Raw genomic sequence first — 23,981 nt, 5'->3', positions numbered from 1 at the left:
TTTGCAAGATGAAAAAGTTCTGGAGATTGGTTACACAACAATGTAACACTACTGAACTATACATTTAAAATGGTTAAGATTGTAAATTTTATGTTATGCATATTTTACCAAAACTAAAAAATAAATTTTAATAGGTATAAACCACATAATACAAAAAAAAATTATAAAAAGATGCATATTATTAAGCCTGAATACTTCTCAATGCTCTAATAAACTTTATCAACTGTTTAAAATCTTCCTCCAAAAATGTAAAGTTACATGTCTAAAATATTGCAGGAAGGAAAGACAATTTCCTACTTAATTCTCACAGCTGGTTCCAATCCTCCATTTAGTAGTATTCCCAAACCACCTCTAAATTACCTTCAAACTGTTTATGCCCTATTGCAAGCTGCAATCTTTGAGAACATGTCTCAGTAATGTGACTTAAGAGTTTACTGTTAAATAACTTTTTATACTTGTGTGAGGGCTGAGAAACTCAAAAAGGATAGTTCATTCTTATATTTTATCAGCAATTCTATTATTATTTTAAAACTCTATGACATTATCAGTAAACACAAAGAGGACAATTTTCTGTTTATTTATCATACGACAATGGCAGGGGATAAGCCAACAGGATTTATACCAAATGACACATTTATTTTCAAAAGCTACTATGAACATATGTCTTATCATTTCCAGACACCCTAAAATTTTATGAATATTTCATTCTTATTCTTATTTGCTAAATCCAAAGAGGTGACATCTAGACCGGACTCTGCGATTAACTCCACTTGTAACCTTCGTTAAGCCATTTAACTGTATAGAACCTGAGCTTTTTCACTTATAAAAGTGAAAGAGGTAATTCATGATATTCTATGATGACGTGGTTTACCTTAAACTTATTCACATCTGGAACTATGAACACTACCCCGTGTCACCAGAAAGTCCTTCCGTGACTTCCATCTTCTCCAGTTCTCTCTGCTTTGCTCACTACCGTGATGCTAGTCTTTCCAGGTCATTTCATTGAAAACCTTCACCGGCTTTCCACCACCTTTAGGAGCAATCTGACATTTCACAGCACTCACACATTTTTGTTTTAGAAATTTTCTACATTTGACTAAACTGTTGCTCCAGGTTAAGTTGGAAAAAAATTAATGCTTTTAAGAAGTTTCTAGTCAAAGGGTACAAATTTTCAGTTACAATATGTATTAAGTTCTGGAAATCTAATGTACAACATGGTGACTATAGTTAATACCGTGCTGTATACTTGAAGTTTACTAAGAGAGTAGTAAACTATACGAAGAGATGGATGTGTTAATCAACTTGATTGTGGTGATCATTTACAATGTATACATACATCAAAACATCACATTTATATAAAACATGTACAATTTTTGTCAATTATATCTCAATAAAGCTGGAAAATAAATATCATTTAAGAAAACAAGAAAGTTTCATACATAATTAAAAAGCAGGTAATTTCTTTCTTATAAGATACTACTCTCAAGAGTCTAGCAATATTCCTATCATTTGCAGTGATATTTATTTTTCACTTATAACTTATTAATGTATTTTTAAGAGCCCACCCTTACCCACAGCATTAACCATTCCAGGCAAGAATGGAAGAATATAGGAGGTGAGCTTGACAGGGAAGTGGAGCGGGGGGGGGGGGGGGGGGGGGCGGGGGGGAGGCTGTAACAATGAAGAAGCAGCAACCTGGCTTTCTAGGACCCCTATAATGGAACTCCCCCATCCCATTCCTTCACCCCCCACCCCAAAGAGAAGACTTTGTTTTACAACTATACAGGAGGAGGGAGGACTTCACCTGCTCAGACTGGTTCCCCGAGTTTTACCATCTGTCCTATTCCTAAAAAAGACCCACCTCAACCATGTCAGTGGCAACAATGGATGTACCATTCTCACATCTTCAAAACTTGAACTAACAGTCCCCTCAAAGCCTCAAGTCCTTAGCTTCCTGTCTACAAAGAATACGTATGTGCTAGAATATTTTACCTGGGAAACAAAGTATCTTCTTATAAGTTGAGTAAAGATTAATACAAGCAGGGAATATAGTCAATAACATTATAACTATGCATGGGGTCAGATGGGTAGGTACTAGATTTAATGGGGTGATCATTTTGTTTGTTATATAAATCTCTAATCACTGTACACCTGAAACTAATATTGTATGCCAACTGTAATTGAAAAAGAAAAAATTATTTAAAAAAAAGAACAAGATCTACACCCCCCACAAAAAAAAAAAAAAAAACGGAAGAAATTAATACACGCCTCAGCCTGATATCCCCACACTTCTCTGAGAAGCTAAAAATGTGCTCTAATGCCTTGCTAGTCAAAGTGTGGTCCACAGAGCAGCCCAGGGACATCACCCAGGAACGTGTCAGAAATTCAGAATCTCAAGCCTCTCCCCAGACCTACTAAATCAGAATCTGCTTTTTTAACAAGGTCCCCAGGAGATCTGTGTACACATGAAAGTGTGATGTGAGAAGCAAAAGTTTTCTGAGATTGTCACTTAATTGCAACACAAGTTCACAGCTTGGTAGTATAATGCCTCAGCTACATTTTACGTACTTCTAAAGATAACTTCCATAACCTAAAAAAAGATACTCTACTGAAAATCCCGGAAATCAATTTTACTTAGCAAAATAATTCAGTTTTCCAAAACTGACAGGTAATATGGATTGTTCCCCCCCCAGTGCATACAACCATTCATTCAACAGCTACTTAATGAAAAAAACTCATACTGTGTTAAACAGACAAGTCAAGAACAGGACAAGAATACGGATTTTGTTACTTACTAGTGGTAAGAATGAAAATTCCCTTTCTTTAGAGTCTCTATTTCCTTCTGTCTACTGGATATAAATAATAATAGTAACAGTATATACACACATACCATGGGCCAGGCACTGCTTGAAGCACCAGATAATATATTAAGTAATCTAATCCTCACAACTCTCTGGTAGGTACTTTTATCACCGCATTTTAAAGACGAGGAAACTGAGGCACAGTGAAGTTAAGTAATTTTTCCAGGGTCACACAGCTGGTAAGTGACTGAGAGGGAATTTGAACTTGGAAGTCTGACACCAAAGTCTGTGCACGTAATTCTTACACAATAATGCCTCCTCTACAGCAATACCTGTCCTGTTGGTGTCACAGAGTAGCTGTCATGATCAAATGAGTTAATCTGACAAAACATTGTATAATTATATCCCATTATAAGATATTATCATGAGCCTATGGCTACAAAGGGTTTATCTTGAAAGTATGCATTTCAGAAATTATTTCAGACCAGGTATAAAATGCCTTCAGATAGAAAAGTTTCAGAATCTTAGATATACAGTGCAGAATTAGTTTGACATGGGTTATATACCGTAATATTCTGAGCTATACGTAAGATTTCATAACTTTTTTATAAAAATCGAGTTATTGCTTGGGCAGTCTTTTTATATTTAGTTAAAGATATACAAATTCTACTAATTTTAACTATAAAGAGTACCAAGCTATCAGTCATTTAGAATTAATCAGAATTAATTTATTTGGGAAAAAAAGAAGCCTGAGGCATAATAAATTTTTATTAAATTTACCTGATATGGAGAAGTATATACTTATCCTTCTCAGCTGCTACAGCTCTTTTAAAAACCTAACACGGCAGAACAGATATCATATCTAATTTAACTCTCCATACAGGCAAAAGCATGTATATGCTTCATAATTGTCAAAGGCAGTGAAAATTGGAGGCATCTCTAAAGCCAACGTATAGGTTCTTTTGGATTCATTCTGCAATTCTAGCTATTGCAATTATACACCCTATGCATCCTACCAAATATGGAACAAACACATTTTAACACTTCAGCATACTTTCCATAGTCTAAAGTCACCACCACTACAATCAATATTTTACATTGCTCTTAGGCATTTCTTGCTACAGAACAGAAGCAGATTGTCTGCTTGCTATGTCCCCCTAGTCTGTAAGATCCCTGAGGACAGGTACTATGACTTATTTGATTACCTATCACAGTGTCTGAAATACAGCAGGTGCTCAAACTGTTCACAGTTTGAATGGATGGGGCATGAGAATGACCTTGAGAAGCAGGATAGGTCACAATCCGTGGTAAAGGGCATAATGGTTAAGTATGTGGTTTCTGGGGTAGATTCCCTAGATTCGAAACCTGGCTCCACCATTTGCTACTGGGTGGCCTTGGGGAAGTTACTTAGCATCTCTGAGTGCCATTTTCCTTATCGGTCAAAACAGGAGGATTAAATGAGTTATTTCACCTTAAGTGCTTAGCACATTGATACACCAAGGAAAGATCTACTATCAGAACTATTGTTTGGGTCTAGATTTGAGCATCTGTTTATTTATTCATCAGTCAAACAAAAGGGGACTGCAGAGGCAGAACTGTGGCTTAACAGTCAATTCCTGGTTTGTTGGCACATCACTTTTTATGTTAATAAAAATCAAGACTGTACCACTACTTCATTTAAACAAACAAAAAAAAAATTTGATCCCCATTTATAGTGTACAAGGCTCTGTGGGATGCAGAACTGAATAAAGACTCCCTGATTCCCATCCAGATTGGGAGTGAAATGGCAAAATTACCATCCAAAAACTGTCTGGTAGGCTATGTGAATCAACTTGGTGGGTTGGTCTTATTTCAAATTCACAATTAGTTGCACTTCTAGCACTCAGAACAAATAGTTCTAACACAATGTCTTTCCAAATAAGGATCAAAGTCTATAGAATAAAGAAAAAGTAAGATCTCTTGGTACTGCTTTAACATGTACGTATATGCTATTCTATCAATTTGGCACTTAAAATACAACATTTATGAAAATGCAAACTTTACAGTCACAGTAATAGGAAAGTACCTAATTCCACTGAAAAACAAATTATATTAATTTTGGCAAATATGATTTTCTAAAAATTCTGTAAAAGCACTTTTTTAAATTATAAGATTAAAGTCTTAAGAAATCTTTTTCAAAATTGACACATGTAAATCTTCCACTTTTACTTATGTAAACAGAAGGAAGGAAAGATCAAGGGAGCAGTTTTACTTTCAAATACTGTGCTTATACCTACTAAACTGAAAAACCCATGTGCCTTAGCTATGGTTGTCTTCTTTAATATTTAGAGAAATGCAAACATGAATTACCTAACTCTCGTTCTTAAGAATACTCTCTAGAGGTGGCTGGATGGCTCAGTTGGTTAGAGCGTGAGCTCTCAACAGCAAGGTTGCCAGTTCAATTCCTGCATGAGATGGTGGGCTGTGCCCCTTGCAACTAAAGATTGAAAATGGCAACTGTACTTGGAGCTGGGTTGTGCCCTCTACAACTAGATTAAAGGATGACTTGGAGCTGATGGGCCCTGGAGAGGCACGTTGTTCCCCAATATTCCCCAATAAAATTTAAAAAAATATAGTGTCTAGTTGGGAAGGCAGAAGAAAACAAAATGAGATCAATAAGTAAAGCAACCAAAAGTAAAATTTTAAAATAATAAACTGAGAGTAAGAAATCGGGGGGATTTTTTTTAATTTCACTGAATTCAGGTTTTTTTTAAAAAAAAGAAAAAAGCTTTAAGGTAAAATGAAACATGAGTGCAACAGAGTCAACAAATGAGGCAGATGTAGGAAGGCATAAGGAACTGGAAAGAAAAGAAAAATGAAAGCAAAAGATAAAAAAAAGAAAAACCCCACGTAAACAACAAGTGAAAGACTTCGGAAGGGCCAATTACAATAGTATTAATAGAACTATGAAGTGTGAATAATTCAACTCGCTGTGCCTAAGAGCAAACACATAAAATATGGGGGGGGGTGGAATCAGTGTTATGAGCAGAGAGGGTGGGGAAAGAAAAAGAGGAGGTGGATTTCATTACTTCATAGAAAGTACTAAGGATAGTAAATATCCTTGGGTAAAGGAAAAAAGGTTTTGAGAAAGCAATGGATGTGCCAAGGGGTTTTGGAGAAATGAACAAGAACTCTGTGAATCCAGAAGATAAAGTACATGGCTAGAAGAATTGATAAAGGATACGAGGGAGAAAGAGCATAACGTTTTTTCATGATTACACGAAAAGTGGTAGTCAATTGAAAAGGAGATCCAAATTTTCATAGAAGGGGGTCATTTGAAAAGGTTTAAAAATACTTCAAAATAAAATTTAAATTTGTGGATACAAGTTTATTTAATCTTTAACAAAATTTAAGTCATCACTGCATGAAACTCAGAATACACTTAGATTCCACAAAGAACAAATCAGGTATTAAGTTCTGGGAAATACGGGGTAGTTTTTCCAACGAAAACTTATAACAGCATAACATAGCAATCATAGACTTACAGACTGACTTTGGCAGGATTATTATGAAGGATGTTTACCCAAAAAATATTCAAGGCGTTCATAAATTTTCTTTTTTTCAATTAAGAACTGATTTAACTCAAAATTAGATCCTCATTTGACACTGGCTTGGGGTGGAGCGAAGGACACCCGTAACATAACTTCCATAGACTTAACACAATTTTACAGCTGTTAGATTTGCAATTCAGTATATATAATATTGACAGAAGTTTACCAGAGTTTAATGCCGAATATTTATATGTTAAAACAACTTGTAATTAAGATTACAATCAAACTGTCAGATAAAAAGTACCCTCCTGCCTTCCTCATTGCACTTAAATTATGCTTCACACTTATCTGCATAAACTAATCCATCTTCCCCACTATACACTAATTAGTGCAAATAAAGAAAATGGTCCATACTAGCAGTGTCATTCACATTGCAGTTATATAAAATGTTTGTTGTACAAAATAAAAACCACTGCTCAAAGGCAAAAAAGACCCAATATAGGGACTGTCTCTGGCAGCCACCTAAGAGGATACAAAAACTCAAGTGGCAATGGAAGCTTAGAAAGTACGGCAGCCTTCTGATGAGGAAACTGTGGCAGGGCTAGCCTTGGAAATGTGAGGGTGGAATGTGAACTCCTGAGTTTCTAAATGATTACTGTAACTGAGTCAGAAGCTGACTTTGATTGCATGAAATGTTTAGGAGGAAGAGAGTTACTGTGACCACAGCTAAGGACTGCCATTCATTTAACAAACATTTCTTAAGAAGTTACTAGGTGCCAGGTACCAGTGAAGTATCTGGGGATACAGTAAGAAAAGAGACAATGTAACCACCCTCATGAAACTTACATTACTGTGAGGAGAAAGACAATAAACCAATAAACAAAACTGTCAGATAATGACAAGTACCAGAAAGCAGTGACAGGAAAAACAGTGGAGTACAGTGGGGATACTTACACAAGGGTGGTCACAGAGGTAACACCTGAACAAAGATCCAAATGAAATCATGGAGTCACGTGAAGTGCTGAGTGCTATTCCACATAGAGTACAGAATAAATAGAAAGATTCTCTGAGGGAACAAGCATAGTTGTCAAGAGAAAACACAAAGGTCAATGTGAGTAGACAAGAGTGAGCAAGATGGAACAGAAGGGGATGAAGTCAGAGAGATCTGAAGAGGCCAAGTCATGCAAGGCTTTACAGGGCAAGGCATGGCGCTTGGATTTCTTAATAATGTGACTGAAAGAAATTGGAGGGTTTACTGAGAGGAAAATGACAGGGAAGCAGGGAAGTAACAAGATCTGTTATGTGTTTTTAAAACTTTGGATTACTGTTGTGATCAGAGAAATAAACCTTCTTATCTGACCTCACAGATTTAAATCTTAAATTGTAAAGAGGTTTACTATTCCTGCCATGAAGCCTTACCCTATATATGACTCTGTTACTGATCTAAAAAGCTTAAAAAACAAAAACTATAAATATACTTGTATTTCTGGTATGACATTGTCAAATCACCAAAAAATATAAAGAATTTTTCTGCATTATTTTTTAAATTATTCTAGCATTGATCCCAACCTAAATCTCACTTGTTCCAATTTATAGAAGATATTGTTGATAAGTTTCTTTCTTTTTCTTCCATTTTTTTTTGTTCCACTGTAGACAGGAGACAGTGGGAAAAAATGGATTCTTGCCAAAAGCCAAAATGTCTCTATTGCCCCCTAGTGCCCATCTTAAAGAATGAAGACCTTCGCACATTAGCAATTTGGAAATGGTTAAGGAATACATTCACTGATTTTGGAATAGAGCTTCTAGCATCCTCTGCTGACAGAATCATGCAGGTGTAACTAAATTGCTCTGTTTTAAAGAGCATTAATTTTCTCTGAAGTTAAAATCATTAAGCTTCCTCACATTTTTTAATTTATTTTTTTTCCAGTCAGCTGCAATTAAATTAAAATTCGTTATTAATCAAATATTGGTAATCATGATGAAAACAATGATAAAAACCAGCAATTATGTGTCAATCCCTATGCTAAGTGTTTACATGAATTATCTGTTTCTCACATTAACTCCTAAGAACTAAAGAGTTTTTTCCCCACTTTTAATTCTTCAACTTTCTCTATGCATGAGGGAAAGAGACTGACTGATACAGGTGGTTGGCAATGACCAAAGCCAAGGTGATGGGAAGCCTCAGACCAGAAGTCAGAGAAGCACAGTGGTGGCCCAAACTTGGACTCTCCACCACAGAACGTGCCAGCCAGGGAGTCAGAGAAAGTTCACGGAAAACAGGTGCTCAGAACTAAAACGTCACTGTTACATCTAGCCTTTAGTTACAGTCATAAAAATGCAACTTTCAATTTTTCTGTATTAGTGGGAAACAGGATAGTGAGGATAATGGAAAACCTCAATCACCCCAAAGTCTCCATTTAATTGTAAGTTACAACTTTCTTTACCTTTAAAAAAAATAATAACATAGAGAAGTAATAGATATGGTTTAAAAATGATTTTTCACCTCTTTTCTCTGACCCTACCCACTTGAATTTGTATTTACTTATTAAGTTCAAAAAAATAATAATAAACTTTCAAATACTAAATATTTCTAATTGTTTAACAGTCAGTGTAATTTGACAAATAATGGTTTGCATATGTATGATTTTCATTTGTGTTATACATATTTGAAAGAACAATTTTAGTACATTGTAGATAAGTAAAACGGAATAACATAAAGGATGAGTGAAAAGCAAGCTTGTCATCAAAAGAAATTAGGATACACAACATTAACATTTCCAATCCAATGACTTCAGCAGTATCACTAGACCAACTACTAACCTGAAATGCACATAAAATATAAAAAAATCATAATCAGGCATTGTAGTTCTTAATGTACCAACTGATTATATTCTCTGGTATTTTCCTTCCCATTCTAGTGCTACATATCAAAAACTCATTGTTAAATTTTGTGATTGGAACAGGGCACAAAGAACTGTTTGGGTGATGGAAATGTCCTATATTTTCGATGGTGGCTAAACACAGTGTACATACAATTGTCAAAACTCATCAAACTGAACCCTTAGATCTGTGCATATTATTATATAGAAGTTACACCTCAATAAAAACCATCACTTTTTTTTTTTAAATTTTTGTGAGACTGTCTTAAGAGTAAACTACAACTTTTTCGGTCTCACTTGACAGGTAGGTTCATAAGCAGTTATAGTTTATACAATTAAATTAATCAATTAATAATATTCGACCATGGGGCAGCTCTTAGAATTATGAAACTATTATGTAACTAAATCCTAAGCTTAGGACAAGGCACATATAACGGTTCTTACAGAAACAGATGTCTAACTACATTTCTATTGCTTCTGTTCACTCCTCTATCCCTACTTCAATTTTCCATGTAAAAACTAGAGATATGTCACAAAAAGAAAACACTCTCAAATATCATAAAATAAGCTTTTCAATTGTAAAAATTACATACACTCAATTCCACTTGACAAATATTTACTCTGTATGTACTATATAAAAGACACTACACTACAAGCTATGTTTTTAAAAATTACTGTACCATTTATACACAAGTCCTTGTACTTGAAGTCATTACATATGATTGTAAAGGGTAGGCGAGGAGTTCAGACAAGCACACAAATAATGATTTAACAAAGAAAATCTTTTAAATTTGCTATAGAAGGCAGAAACCAAGGCTGGGAAGTAACATACGCAGCTGGTATCTGGAGAAGCTGCTTGGAGGAAATCACTTTGAAAAGGTCCGTACAGGCTGGACAGAATTTTAACAAGCAGAAACTGGAAGAATGGGAAGAAAACATTAAAGCTTTGGTCAGTATCAACTCAAAACTGGCAGCCTGCTTTCTCAGAGAGAATTAATGGGAAAATGGAAACTGGGAAGGTCTGATACATTTAGGAATCAGACTTTCTAAATATTAGCCTATATTGATGAAAGATTAGACATGTCCTTGAAAAATATATCCTGAACTTTTCAAAGAGCCAATGCTAAATGGGGAATGAATTATATGTCAGTTGTGGAAAATAACAGCAGGGAGGAAAAGACAGCAGGGAGGAGGTAAAACTCCTTTTAAAAAATGATAATCATGAACTTAATTGAGGGAAATTTGCTTATTTGTTTACAGATATAACTTGCTTCACTAAAAGGGCACAACTCCCTCAAGTGAAGCAATTTAAACTGCACTTTTGCATGAAGATCTCTTACTGGGAATCTTTTCGCAAAGCAAATTTTTTAAAAAGTCAGTTTCTGTACCTCTATTTTCTTATGAATGTTTTGATGATTCTATATAAATGAACTTGATAGATACATAGTTGTACTTGACTAAAATCTTAGCAAAGTCTGGTTTTATGGAATCTTTCTTTAAAAAAAAGAACCAAAAAAATTGCAACTCATTTCTGAAGAAATAAAAACAGTAGAAAAACTAAACAGCAGGACACAATAGACAGAAAGGAATTAAAATGAAATGCGTGCATGCTCACAGAGTAACTAAATCCTAAGAGTTTAAAGACTGCATTAGTATCAATGAACTTTGGTTTTTGTTCCTTTGGAGAAAGGCAACTAATATGTTCACAACGAACAAAATAAAATAAGTAGCGTATATACAGGCATGCCATGCAATACTAAAGGACTATACATAATGGCTAAAATGACCCCCCAAAAAGTAAAAAAATAATTTGCCATTATTGCTCACTACATAGTTGCTGGTTGGCTCTCCCTATTATCCATCTTTTGTAATGGAAGCATTGAATTTTAGCTAGAGTACTGGCTTCCTAAAGTAAACATTGTATTTCTCATGTGTGAGACAGATACGAAGTTCAAAATGAGTAACCAGACAAAAGTGCAAAAATAATGGCTACAGCTTGAGCATCCGTCTTGAGGCCCACATATTGAGGATGGCAGAACAAAAAGACAGAAGCACCTTAAATCTGTGACATCCTGGACCTGCAAACTAATTCTGGTCCATTTAACTCCTGGTTTCATTTATGTGAGAGAAAAAAAAAAGACTTCTATCTTGTTTAAGCCATTGTTGATTTCCATTTTGTCAGGAGCAGCCAAATTAATACTGTACTAACTGATATGTAAGTTGGCCTCTTAAAACAGGCTCAAAGCCCAACTCCACAGGTTTCCCAGTATGGGAGGTAGCGTAGTAGTATTAAAAGCATAGACGGCCTGTGTTTGACTTTCAACTCTACCACTTAGTAGCCAGATAACTGAGCAAATAAGCAAATTGGGCAAATTATTTAACCACTCGGGAAAAAAAAATGAGAAAAATTTATTGATTATTTAGTTGTTCTTACTTACTCAGATTTTTTTGTACTGAAAATGTTTCTAGTTTTATTTATATTCAGACACATCTCTCACTAAGCTTACTCCTAATTTTTTGTTGTTGCTCCTGTTCTGAAACAGGTTATCTGTTTTAATTTTTAACTTTTTGAACTGGGTGCTATTAAATTAATGTTATAAAAGTTTTTATTTGTTCCTTTCTGGTTTAGGTAGAGCCATATTAAATACAACATCTCACTTCTTCCTTTCTAACATGTAGTCTTTTTTTTTTTTTTTTTTTAAGATTTTACTGGGAAAGGGGAACAGGACTTATTGGGGAATAGTGTGTACTTTCAGGACTTTTTTCAAAGTCAAGTTGTTGTCCTTTCAATCTTAGTTGTGGAGGGTGCCGTTCAGCTTCAAGTCGTTGTCCTTTCAGTCTTAGTTGTGGAGGGCGCAGCTCAGCTCCAGGTCCAGTTGTCGTTGCCAGTTGAAGGGGGTGCAGCCCACCATCCCTTGCGGGAGTCGAACTGGCAACCTTGTGGTTGAGAGGACACACTCCAATCAACTGAGCCATCTGGGAGCTCAGCGGCAGCTCAGCTCAAGGTGGTGTGTTCAATCTTAGTTGCAGGGGGCAGAGCCCACCACCCCTTGAGGGACTCGAGGAGTTGAACTGGCAACCTTGTGGTTGAGAGCCCACTGGACCATGTGGGAATCGAATCGGTAGCCTTCGGAATTAGGAGCACAGAGCTCCAACCGCCTGAGCCACTGGGCCGGCCCTAATATATAGTCTTTTGATTATTCCAGTTTGATCTAATTGGCAAAAATGTCTAAAACAATATAGTAATGTGAGTTACCATCTTCATTGTATTCCTGATTTTAAAGAGAATACCTCTAAAGCTCCTTAATTATAACACTGACTGCAGATATGAAGCATGAATGAATTATTTAATATAGTCTAAAAAGTTTCCTTTTAGTTTCATTTTCAAATGTTTTTATTAGAAATCATGTTTAATTTTTTTAATTCACTTTTTGCTATTAAAATAGATGACCATTATACTATTCATTCACTCATTTAAGGGTTCTACATACTGTTCATTCACTCATTCACACAACTCCAGCTGAACAGCCCCATTTTACAGAGGAGGAAAATATGAGAGGTTAAGTAACTTTCCTAAAGTCACAAAGCTGAAAGTGAAGGAGCTCTGCCTGGCTCTAAAATCCACTCTTGTAATCACGACTCTATAATCCCTCCCTACATCTGTATTTTACTTCTTTTCATTGCTTGGATTACTATTACAGGACTCCAATCAACAGCGGAAGCTGGAGAGACAACCTAAGTGGCTACTGATGTTGAACTGACATTGGACTCACTAAGGTAGTAGTAATGGAGACGGAGAGAAATGGAGTGATCTGGTGTACAATTTGGAGATGGAGCTCTGAGAATTGTTAATGAATTAGAGGTTGGATGTGGGGGAGGAGGAAAAGATAGGAATTGATGAGCAAATATTTAGAACTCTGTTTCCCATGTACTAACTTTATGTTCTCTGGTTTTCTATTTTCCTTCGTTCTTCCTAATTTATGCTTTCATATAGCATTTCACTTCATTAAATCCTTTTGAGAACAAGGTAAGATATACATTTGTTCACTGGCACTTGAGACTTATTCTACATAGGTGTTCAACATTTTGGTTTGGGTTTTTTTTTTCCTATCTGTTCTAGATTTTCAAATTAAGATCTTAATTGCCTTACAATGGAAAGACTATAATCCTTCATTGCTTGTAATCCCATTATTTATTTCTAATTACAGGCACCTATGATTAATGTGGAAACTAGAAAAGAATAGAAAAATATAAGGTAGAAAAAAACCTTAACTCCCACAATCCAGAAGCAAACAATGGGAATACTTTTTTCTATGCATGTGTATCATTTAAGTTTTTGGAATCATACTATCTCTACATGTTTACATCCATTCCTAGTGCTACTGAAAACTCTGACTAACCATGTTTAATAATTGCATATTTTATATGACTAACAATTTACTTGTTCTTCCACCTATTACTAGGTATTTATGTTATTTTTAACTATTCTATATTTTATATAGATGAGTTATTTTCAAACATTTTTAGACATGGGACCTTGCTGTCAAGAGAAAGCTCTGATCAAGCCTAACATTTTGGGGGAGAATCATGAAATTGATTTACACTTTGCCTTTTAAAAAACAATAAATATCATTTTCTGGAAAGTCACGTTATTAGAAACACATGAAGTGCACTTAATACAAGGAAACTGGTTTCTTGGTAACCCCAGTGAGATGAACACGCTCTCCTCAGTTCCCTCAAATGCAAATAGATACGAGCAATCCCATTCTGTCACCAACCCCACAATGCTCCATGGAACATTTCTGAACGCCATTATTATAAGTAGTACTGTAAGAAGAATCTATGCGCATAAAACTTTTTCTAAATTTCCTCAGGATTGAATTCCAGAAGTGACAGTATTAAGTTTAAAGGAAAGGGACATTTTTAAGGTTCTTGATACTTAGTAATATAGTTTCAATAATAAAAAACACTGTCAGAGCTACTGGCTCAATTCCCAGAATAGGTACCTGTTCATAGCAGTAGTTCTTCAAAAACTATGATGGCTATGATTTAATAGGTATAATTCAAAATAGGCATAAAAATGAGTACAATTCAAAAGACCAGGAGCTTACCATCAGTCAGTCTCATGCCATCTTCAGAAACAACTAAACACTAACACTTTGAGAGACATCAACTTTCACATGTTATGGATGAAATATTTTTCAAGAAATAAAATAAATATTGCTTCTAAGCTATTCGGGGGAAAGAATGTTCTTATATAAATTTTATATGAACACTTCAAAGTGGTTTCACTGTCACACAGAAACAAGGCAGCAATTCCATATCCTTCTTTTTAAGCAGCATTATTTTGCAAGCAATACATCATGTCCTTAAGTATCCATGACGCATGATACCGATCATAACTCATGAAGGTACCCTAATCCAGTTCACCTCTGAGCCCAACTGTGACCATTTAAGTAATTAAGCAAGCGGACCAGGAAGATGTGCAGCCACAGGTGGACTGGGAAAGGCTTAGCTGTGGAGCCTTTTGCTACAAACAGGTTGCAGGTGTTGAGGCAGAGTCCAGCCCAGTCCTACTGAATCCATCTCCACGTTACAGAGCCTGAGTATATTTATTTTTTAATTGTACCAAAGTTGATTCTTACATTCAGACTAAGAGCTACAGGGTTAAAAAAAAAGTTATTTAAAAAAAATTTTTTTCCATTAATTTCAATAATACTTGCTGAAATATTTAGCCACTCAAGTATGTGAACTTGGCTGCTCTCCTACTAAGTAGAATGTCTCTCTAAAAAGCCACAGAGCCTGTACGTTTCTGAGCAACAACATAATCAAATTGTACTCAGGAATCCCCAGAGGGAGTCCTGCCTGCTGTGGTGGTTTGTTTTTACTCGTTTACGGAATGAGTACTATTCTTTGCAACATGACCCATGTTACAAATAGTTTAATCTTGAAGCAGTGAGGAAAAGGGATTAAAACGAAAGATCTAGAAGCAAAGAGACAAACCTAAGCAGCTACAGCAAAAGTCTAAGTGGGAGAAAATAAAAGCCTGAGTTTGATCTTACATGTTGAATTTAGAATATTGTTGGAGCTTAAATATGGACATGTTTCATGAGTGGTTAGAAAGCAGGATCTGAAGTTCAAATGAGATGCGGCAATCCTTCTTTCTAGCTGCTCTGAGTGAACAGGAATCATGAGGACAAGAAGATGTACAAAACGCCATGCAGGTCAAATATGAAATGATAAGGTAAGCAAGGGCAGATCCTCAGGGAATGCTGATGGTTGGGGAAACATAAGGAAATGTGAACTATAAAGAAACTCTAGCAGAAATGTAAGCACCATAAGAGACGAGTTGGTCTACTTTATTCATTGCTGTATCCCCAACATCTAGATAGTACCTGACTCATGAAAAGTGTTCAATAAATATCCGCTGAATATACAAAGCTAGGCAGCCACCCAATAGTAAAAAGAAATGACAAAGGAAGAATTTCAAGGCAGGAGAAATCAGTATTGTCCGATATTGCAGAGGTGCAGGATGAGAATGGAGAAAGGGCCTTTGATTTGGAGATTTGGAGTTTATCACTGGGAATCTAGGCAGAAACTGAAAACAAAGATTTAAAAAGAAAATGTGTGGTGACAACGCAGAGGTGGGAAATATAGATACTGCTTTTGAGACATATGGTGATAAAGAGAAAGAAAAACTGGATAGCTTGAATGGAAAACTGCATTAAAGGAAGATTTTAGTATGTTTGCAAACTTAGAGCCAAGAGTGAGTAGAAAGGAAAAGGCTGTAAGCACAAAAGGAAACAAAAGACAGAAAAGTTTGATTGTAAAGAATTCAAGTATGAGAGGAAAAAAAGGAGGAGAAATCAAGAACACCTACAGAATTCCGATATAAAAAACAATCTCATAATTTTGCTTCGCATTACCTCACACTGATTTCCTGAAGGAACGAAATTCAGTTTTTAAATCCACAAGCAAAAAATAACTAGACCCTACGTTCAACCAACCACAAAAACAAGATTCTTTCAAAGGCCAGAAACATTTGAACTCCATATTGAAACACAAGCCAAACACTGTGTAATGCACGGTTCTCAGCTCCCACTCCCCACAGAAGAACGCACGGTTTGGTGAGGCCAAAAAGGAATAACAACGGAGCCATGGATAGGGGAGTCATACCACTATAGTCTCGCTGGCGGCTGGTCGAGACACAAAAGTAAACATCTGCCAGTACCCCAGCAAGGGGTCTTCCTGCACCCCAGTCTCGCTGGTGGCCAGGCGAGACACAGGAAGTAGGATCAACACGATCCACAATGTAATCCGCTTGCTAACCACACTTGCAAGCCACAATCTGCCGTCTGCTTCTCTGCCAGCCAACGCCCCAACGTAGCCACAGCAGTTATATTAGTGGCTAATGGCTAACTGGTAACAGCTGATGGCCATCTGATTACAGCTGACGGCCATCTACTACCCGAGCCAGCACCTTTCCACGTGAGGTCAAGAGCCTGGAAACTGCTCTCTGGGGCTCTGTCCCCACACACTGCTATGCAAATTACCTAAAATGAATCATGCTGTTTTGTCTGTCTGGATTCCACAACATTCACATTCAAGACAGTAAACAGCAGATTTCCTCTGTCTATGTTCCCTGATTCTATTATTGTTGGATGTAGAAGGCTGTGAATATCCAAAATATCAAATACAACACAGCAGAGAAGTTTTGTTCTCACTCAGAACCTAAAAAACAGCCTGAGGTTGCCACTCATCTACTATCAAACCAAAAAGTCTGAAAACCAAAGGCCTCCATGTAAGGCCAATGTAACTTATCAGAATCGAGGAAGGCCACTACAAAGCCACAGCCACAACATTTCCAAATGTCCAAACTGTCTCCTGTACCCACCAACTCTGCCCTAGCTTTGGAAATCCTGGTTGTGGTATGTCAAAAAGAAAAAATAGGAGAAATGGAAAAGAAACAAGGGAACTCCCACTCCTGTTTTGTCTCCCTTCTAAAGTTTCAGAGTTAATCCATGAAACAGTGATAATAAGCTCTGCATTATCAATTAGTGCACACTTTAAAACGGACGCTGTTATTAGCACACCTCACCAACAGTCTTGCTTTGACCTGCGTATTACTTGATCAGCATTTCCTTTTAATATGTTTACAAAAAGACATCATAAAAAGACTTAACGACTTATTTCCAAAAAGCATGAATGCGTATATTCTTATTTTTTTAAAAAGCCATCTGTTACTCAGTGTTGTGCAGGGTGGCCTGTGGGGTCTCTGGTCCCGCTCCCCACATAAGAACGCAGGATATGGTGAGGCCAAAAAGGAACACCCATGGAGCTATAGATAGCAGAGTCATACCACTATAGTCTCACTGGAGGCTGGATCCACACTACCTGCAACCTGCCATCCGCTTCTTTGCCTGCCAACCAACCGAATAACCAACCAATGCAGCCGTGGCAGTTATATCAGTGGCTAATTGGCTAACTGATTACAGCTGATGGCCAACTAGCCACAGCTGACAGCCATCTACTACCCCAGCCAGCACCTTTCCACATGAGGCGGAGAGCCTGGGAACTGCTCTCTAGGACTCTATGGCCACACTCAGTATCCTGATAGACATTAATTACAGCCATGAAAGGCTAAAGTTTACAAATGGGCTTCAGAGCCCCATACCCAGGCATGTTTTTACTTCTCTGCAAAACTGCACTTTGGGTCTACTCACACATCAGTTCCACGTCCAAGGTCTGGTCTTTCTTTTATCAACTGTCTCTTCCAGACAAGTTAATTTCCCATCATCCTGAATCTAATCTTGTACACTGTGCCTTGGTGCCTGCCATTAACTCTTCACAAACAGGACATGGCTTATCCTCACCAGATCATCAAAACGTAACCTTCTAAAAGGCTCATTCCCATTCCACCTCCTCCAAAAAGTATTCCTTCTGTGTATTGTTCTCTGATTCGATCTTATCTGCCTCATCTTTAACCTCACCCCCAGCAGAATGAACTCAGCCAGGCACCAATCACTTGACATTTCACCACGACAACATGGACTTGCAGAGACTTAGGCCTTCACGTTAGCAATTTTTTTCCTGCTCGTAACACCCTTCTTTCTTCCATTCTTTGTTCCCCAGCCCCTGGTCAGCCTTGCAAACCTGAATTAGTCAGCTCAGACTACTATGACAAAGTACCACAGACTGGGTGGTTCAAACATCAGAAATTTATTTTCTCACAGTTCTGGAGGCTAGAAGTCCATGATCAAGGTGTCAACAAATTTGGTTTCAGTTGAGGACTTTGTTCCTGGCTTGTAGACAGCCCTTCTTGCTCCATCATGTGCAGACCAAGCTCTCTGGTGTCTCTCTTCTTCTAAAGCTACTAATCCTATCCGAGCAGGACTCACCCTTATGACCTAACTTGACCTTAATCACTTTCAAAGAGGCTCATCTCCCAATATAGCCACACTGGGGGTTAGAGCTTCAACCTACAAACTTTGGGAGCATACAAACATTCTATAGATAACATTTTCACATTTCATACATCAACCTAATATTACCTACTCTGTGAACCACCCAAAGTTAAGAGCATCTTTCTCATGTCCATAGCATGCTGTGACCTAGATGTATACTTCTTGTTTCTGATTATCCTTGTGTGCTTGAAACCAAAATGCTGGATAAGGGTTCTATAATATGTTCAATATATGTTCAGTATGTTCAATGCATTTGTTTTGTTCAAATTTGTACTCTTACTATTTGCTGTCTTAACAACTTCTGAATCTCCCATTATGACTATAGATTTTTCATTTCTCCTTGTAATTCTATCAGTTTTTGCTTAGAGTATATTGTGTTAAATGCACAGACTGCCAGATTTTCCTGGAGAATAAACTGTTCTCTTTACCATTAGGTAATGACACTCATTTTGCTAATTAGGATTATGAATTTAAAGATTATTTTGTCTTACATTAATTTTATAATACTAATTACTATGTTTCCCCCAAAAAAAGACCTAACCGGAAAATAAGCCCTAGCATGATTTTTCACGATGCTCATAATATAAGATCTACCATATTGCCCTGAAAATAAGACTGGGTCTTATATTAATTTTTGCTCCAAAAGACGCATTAGGGCTTATTTTATATTACGAGCATCCTGAAAAATCATGCTACGGCTTATATTCTGGTTAGGTCTTATTCTCGGGGAAACACTGTAGTTACATTTTGATTAGTATGTTCCTGTTATATTGTCTTCTATTCCTTTTTCTTTCAACATTTCTATGTCAATACATATTCATAAACAGAATATGCCTGAATTTTTTAATCCAATTTGAGAATTTGTCTTTCAAGTGACAAGCTGAGTCCATTTACATCTATTGTGAATACTGAAATATTTGTATTTATGTCTACCTTTTTATTTCGTCATCTCTATTTACCAAGATTTTCTTGTTTCTCCTTTCCTGCCTTTTATTAGAATGACTGAATTTTCTCCAGTGGCATATTAAGAGCACTGCAGTGGAGTGGTGCAGATAAGAGAGAGTGTATTTTTCTACTGAGAATTTAAAAGCAGTGATAAAATCAACTAAAGATGAATATGCTTTTTATTATCACCATTTGCTGACAATTCTAAAACTGTCACTTTAGAAATTTGTTTTTTGTTATTTTTTGCTACGATTAGTACTGAGTTTTGATAATATATGTAAGCTACAAATTAGCATTTTTATTATCTTTTAATCTTGTATTCCACATGAAGTTAATTTGGAGAACTCCCAGTTATACAGTCTGCACCACATATATGCACGTATATCCTCAGCTACACACATTTTCAGATGTTTTTAATAGTTCAAAATCATTCCAGCTTACTTCAAGGGTAGTTTCATATCTCCAACCCTTGTTGTACTACACATTTCTTCATTTAAACAGCAGATTCAAAACTAACAATTGTCACCCCAATAAATTTAAAAAATAAAATTAAAAAAAAAAAAAGAATGTAAGAAATATTGGTTACAATGCTAAAAAAACAAAAACAAAAACAAAAAAACAATGATTAAGACAAAGAAACAAAATTTCAGTATCTTCCATTCTGTTATTCTTTGAATGTCAGGAGAAAAGACAAAAATGGTAGACTAGGCTGCCAGAATAATTCAAAAAGGTAGTGTTCAAACACCTCAACTGATTCCATCAAAAATGTTCTAAAGCAGTATTTGCCATTATTTAGCCATTTTATCTGATTTTTACAGAAGAAAACTTCAGGAATTTTTATGAAATAGATTAGCAAATGATGAATTTTCTATAAAATAGATTTTAGTGACAATATTTCAAGAACAGAGATATTTTTTGAAATCACTAGAACTGATATCAAAAGAAAAAATACATGGTCAACACTGCAATTTGGGGAATTATTGTAAAACAAGATTTTTCATGAAACTGCCAAATTTATCCTTATGCCTTTTTTCCTAATACTACACATACATACACATACATACAGATATATGTTTATATCTGTTTTTTCACGTGAAATTTTTTTTTCAAAATTAAAATTAAAAGTTTTTTTTGATCAACTACAAACAAACATACTGACAAATTTGGTATACTGGATACCGAACATAAATATGCAAAGAATGCCCATTTTGTGAAGTCACTGACAGATTTGCAAAAGCTGTCAATTTCTTTTCTGACCATTATTTGTTTTATTTCATAATTACTACTGAAAATAATTTGTCACACAGAGGAGGATGGTATTAAAAAATGATCCACTCCAGATATCAAATATACAAAGTATACCAATGGTTTGCTTTTTTAACACATTCTTCCTGCTCACCATTTATTATTTTTGAATTCCATTCCCTTGTTCCTGAAGTACATCCTTTAGAGTTCTTTGAACAAGGGCTGCCAGTAATAAACTCAGATTTTTTTCTTTTTGATTTGCTCTCACTCATGAAAAACAGGGAACTGATGATGCTATTCCACTAAATTCTTAAATTACCACTGAAATACTTACTTCCTCCTCTTCTGAATCACCATCATCATCATCATCATCATCTTCCTGTTCTTCACTGAGAGGTGGCGGTAACCGACTGATATCTTCCTCCATATGAGTAACTCGTTCTTCCACCATTTTAGGGGGTAAAGGAGGGCCAATTAACTCATCATCAGAAGAATCACTCTCTTCACTTCCACTGCTGCTTGTATCACTGAAAATACAAAAACGGAACTCTTTGCTTCTGCTGCAACAAAGAACACCCTCTAAAGATAGTATGGATTTCTCAGGAAATCCTACCTCTTAACAACTGAGTATATTAAATGTTTTTAAATTTGTAATTCAAATGGTAAATGTGTAACTCAAATATTTTATCTTAGGAAAGTAAAACACTTCTTTTTCTGCTTATCTTACCTAAACATAAATTAAAGTCAGAAATAAAGGTCACAACAATTACACGTTAGAGGTCCATTCGATCATCCTCACTCATAGAGCCAGCAGAACAACTAGAATGTGTAAGAAAAACCACAAAATACTATTAATACATCCATAAGAAAGAAAATATCTACTATATTTGAATCCCATTTGTCACAGGAACAAATAAAGCCAGTCATGTAAGAAATTTAATATTACTCCCAAAATGTTTCAATATATTTTCTGAAATATAAATTGTTTCTTAGTTCTAATCCAAGTTTGCTGAGTTGCTAAAATGCTAAATGTAGCATTCTGGATTATAAAAATTATCTTACTCTAGGAAGTATCATATTGATTCTCAACTGTTTTTCTACCCAGCACACCTGAGAACTGTTACAAACTCTCATTAAGGTCTTTATCAAAAATCTCTAGGCATTCTGAAAACCACCATCACCCACCATCCCTCCACCTCCTATCCCATTTGAAAGGGTTGAGAATTGCATTCTTAATTGTATCAATTAGCCAATCAAATATTTTTTAGGACTCAAAGTATCATGGCCTTCTAATGAAATACTTCTAGTATGTAAGCTCCATGAAAGCAGAAATTTCTGTTGTGTTTCATTGCTGTTTCTAGCAGCTAAATGATGCCTGCCATATCCATTGAAGAAACAGTGGGATTTTCATTTTTATTTTCATTTAGGTTCACTACTGAAAGGAATACATTCTCACATACATGTTACCCTTTATACAAATGTAGGACGAGCAAACCTCCATAGAGTTTCTTTGTTTTTGCAATGGTCTAGCTCACTGTGCTCCAGTCCCACAGGTCTTCCTTCTAATTGTATTGGCAGGTTAAGCTTGATTCAGCACAAGGGTCTTTGCTCTTTCAGTTCTCTCTGCTGGAACTGATTGTTACATGGCCTCTTTTGCATTATTCAGGTCTCCTCGAATGTCACCTCCTCAAAGAGGCCTACAGGGCCCCTGTCGTGCGGGGCGGCCTGCAGGGTCTCTAGTCCCGCTCCCCACATAAGAACGCAGGACATGGTGAGGCCAAAAAGGAACACCCATGGAGCCACAGGTAGGGGAGTCATACCACTATATTCTCACTGACAGCTGGGTTGGAGACACAGGAGGCAGGAGCCACACGATCCGCAATCCACACTCCACCGCCTACTAGCTCAGCCACCATCTTCTTGCTAGCCCCCATTTCCTGCTGGCGTAACCACGGCAGTTATATTAGTGGCCAATGGCTCACTGGTTACAGCTGTAGGCCAACTAGCCACAGTTGGTGGCCATCCAATCACAGTTGATGGCCATTTACTACCCGAGTGAGCACCTTTCCACAGGAGGCCGAGAGCCTGGAAACTGCACTCCTGGCTCTGTCCCCACAGCCCCCCTTTTCTAAACTTTCAGATATACCCCTATCCATCAACATTACCTTAATTACCTTACTTTGATTATCTTTATTACATACATCCTAGGTTATCTCATTCGATTAGCTTAGCTGTTTATAATCTGTTATCCATCCTCTCAAATACTCCCACAACCTGAGCTCATAGATCTCATCAGACTTGCTAATTGCTGTATCCCCAGTGCCTAAAGCAGAGCCTAATCCACAACAGATGTTCAATAAATAAACAATAACTGAATGACTGAATAAATTTGTATTAAAGTATTCACACTCCCAAATTTTCTCCCTTGTGATTAAATCACAAATTTCCAGCTGTACTGGTTTAGAAGTCAGACTTTCTTAATGCAAAATTATTCAGGCCATAGAGAACTCTAAATTGAAATGTTAATCCTTAACACCCACACTTTAACTGAGTTAACTAGTTCAGAAGTAAGCACTGAATTGAGAACTAAATGGATCCATGTTGATTTCATGGCTGATTATGCAGCCTAATACGCACATGAAACTGGATGGAAAGCATCAGCTTCTCTACACAGCTTCTAATTCTATTTCTGTCTTTTGGTTTCTAATGTACACAGGCCAAAAAAGTAAACCATATTTAACATATTTTCAATATTCTGAAAAACAAAGTCCATAAAATATGTCCAAAAATGTCCCTGACAGAAAATAGAAAACATTCCATGTTTAAAATATGCCTTTGATTCAGTGTGGTGCCAAATTATGAACCAGAGCCTGAAAAACAATATGTATTGGATGAGAAAACAATTAAGAATCAAATCCTAATTTTTTTTCTAGGCTGACTTTAAAAGACAGCTTAGCTAAGTATTAACTAAGATGCACGGTTTTACAATTTCAACTTAGGAATTAAATTCATACGCAAAATTCATTGTTTCTTGTATTAATTTCTTAAAAGGAAATGCAAACGTCTAAATGATTCCTACCTTATAAATTTGGAGTACATCAATATTTCTCTCCTGTT

At 36.3% G+C, this 23,981-nt stretch overlaps 1 protein-coding gene across 1 annotated transcript in view; it reads right to left on the bottom strand.

Moving 5' to 3' along the window:
* WDR70 (WD repeat domain 70) overlaps positions 1–23,981 on the bottom strand; it is a 248,107-nt gene that overhangs the window by 211,681 nt on the left and 12,445 nt on the right. The window contains exon 5 of the mRNA XM_033110994.1: positions 21,199–21,391. Within this exon, the coding sequence (XP_032966885.1) occupies positions 21,199–21,391 (193 nt within the window). The remainder of the gene's footprint in view (positions 1–21,198; positions 21,392–23,981) is intronic.

The sequence above is a fragment of the Rhinolophus ferrumequinum genome, chromosome 7 (genome assembly GCF_004115265.2).
Source record: "Rhinolophus ferrumequinum isolate MPI-CBG mRhiFer1 chromosome 7, mRhiFer1_v1.p, whole genome shotgun sequence".
In the NCBI taxonomy this organism is placed as follows: Eukaryota; Metazoa; Chordata; class Mammalia; order Chiroptera; family Rhinolophidae; genus Rhinolophus; species Rhinolophus ferrumequinum.
This window is presented reverse-complemented; position numbering and strand designations above follow the sequence as displayed.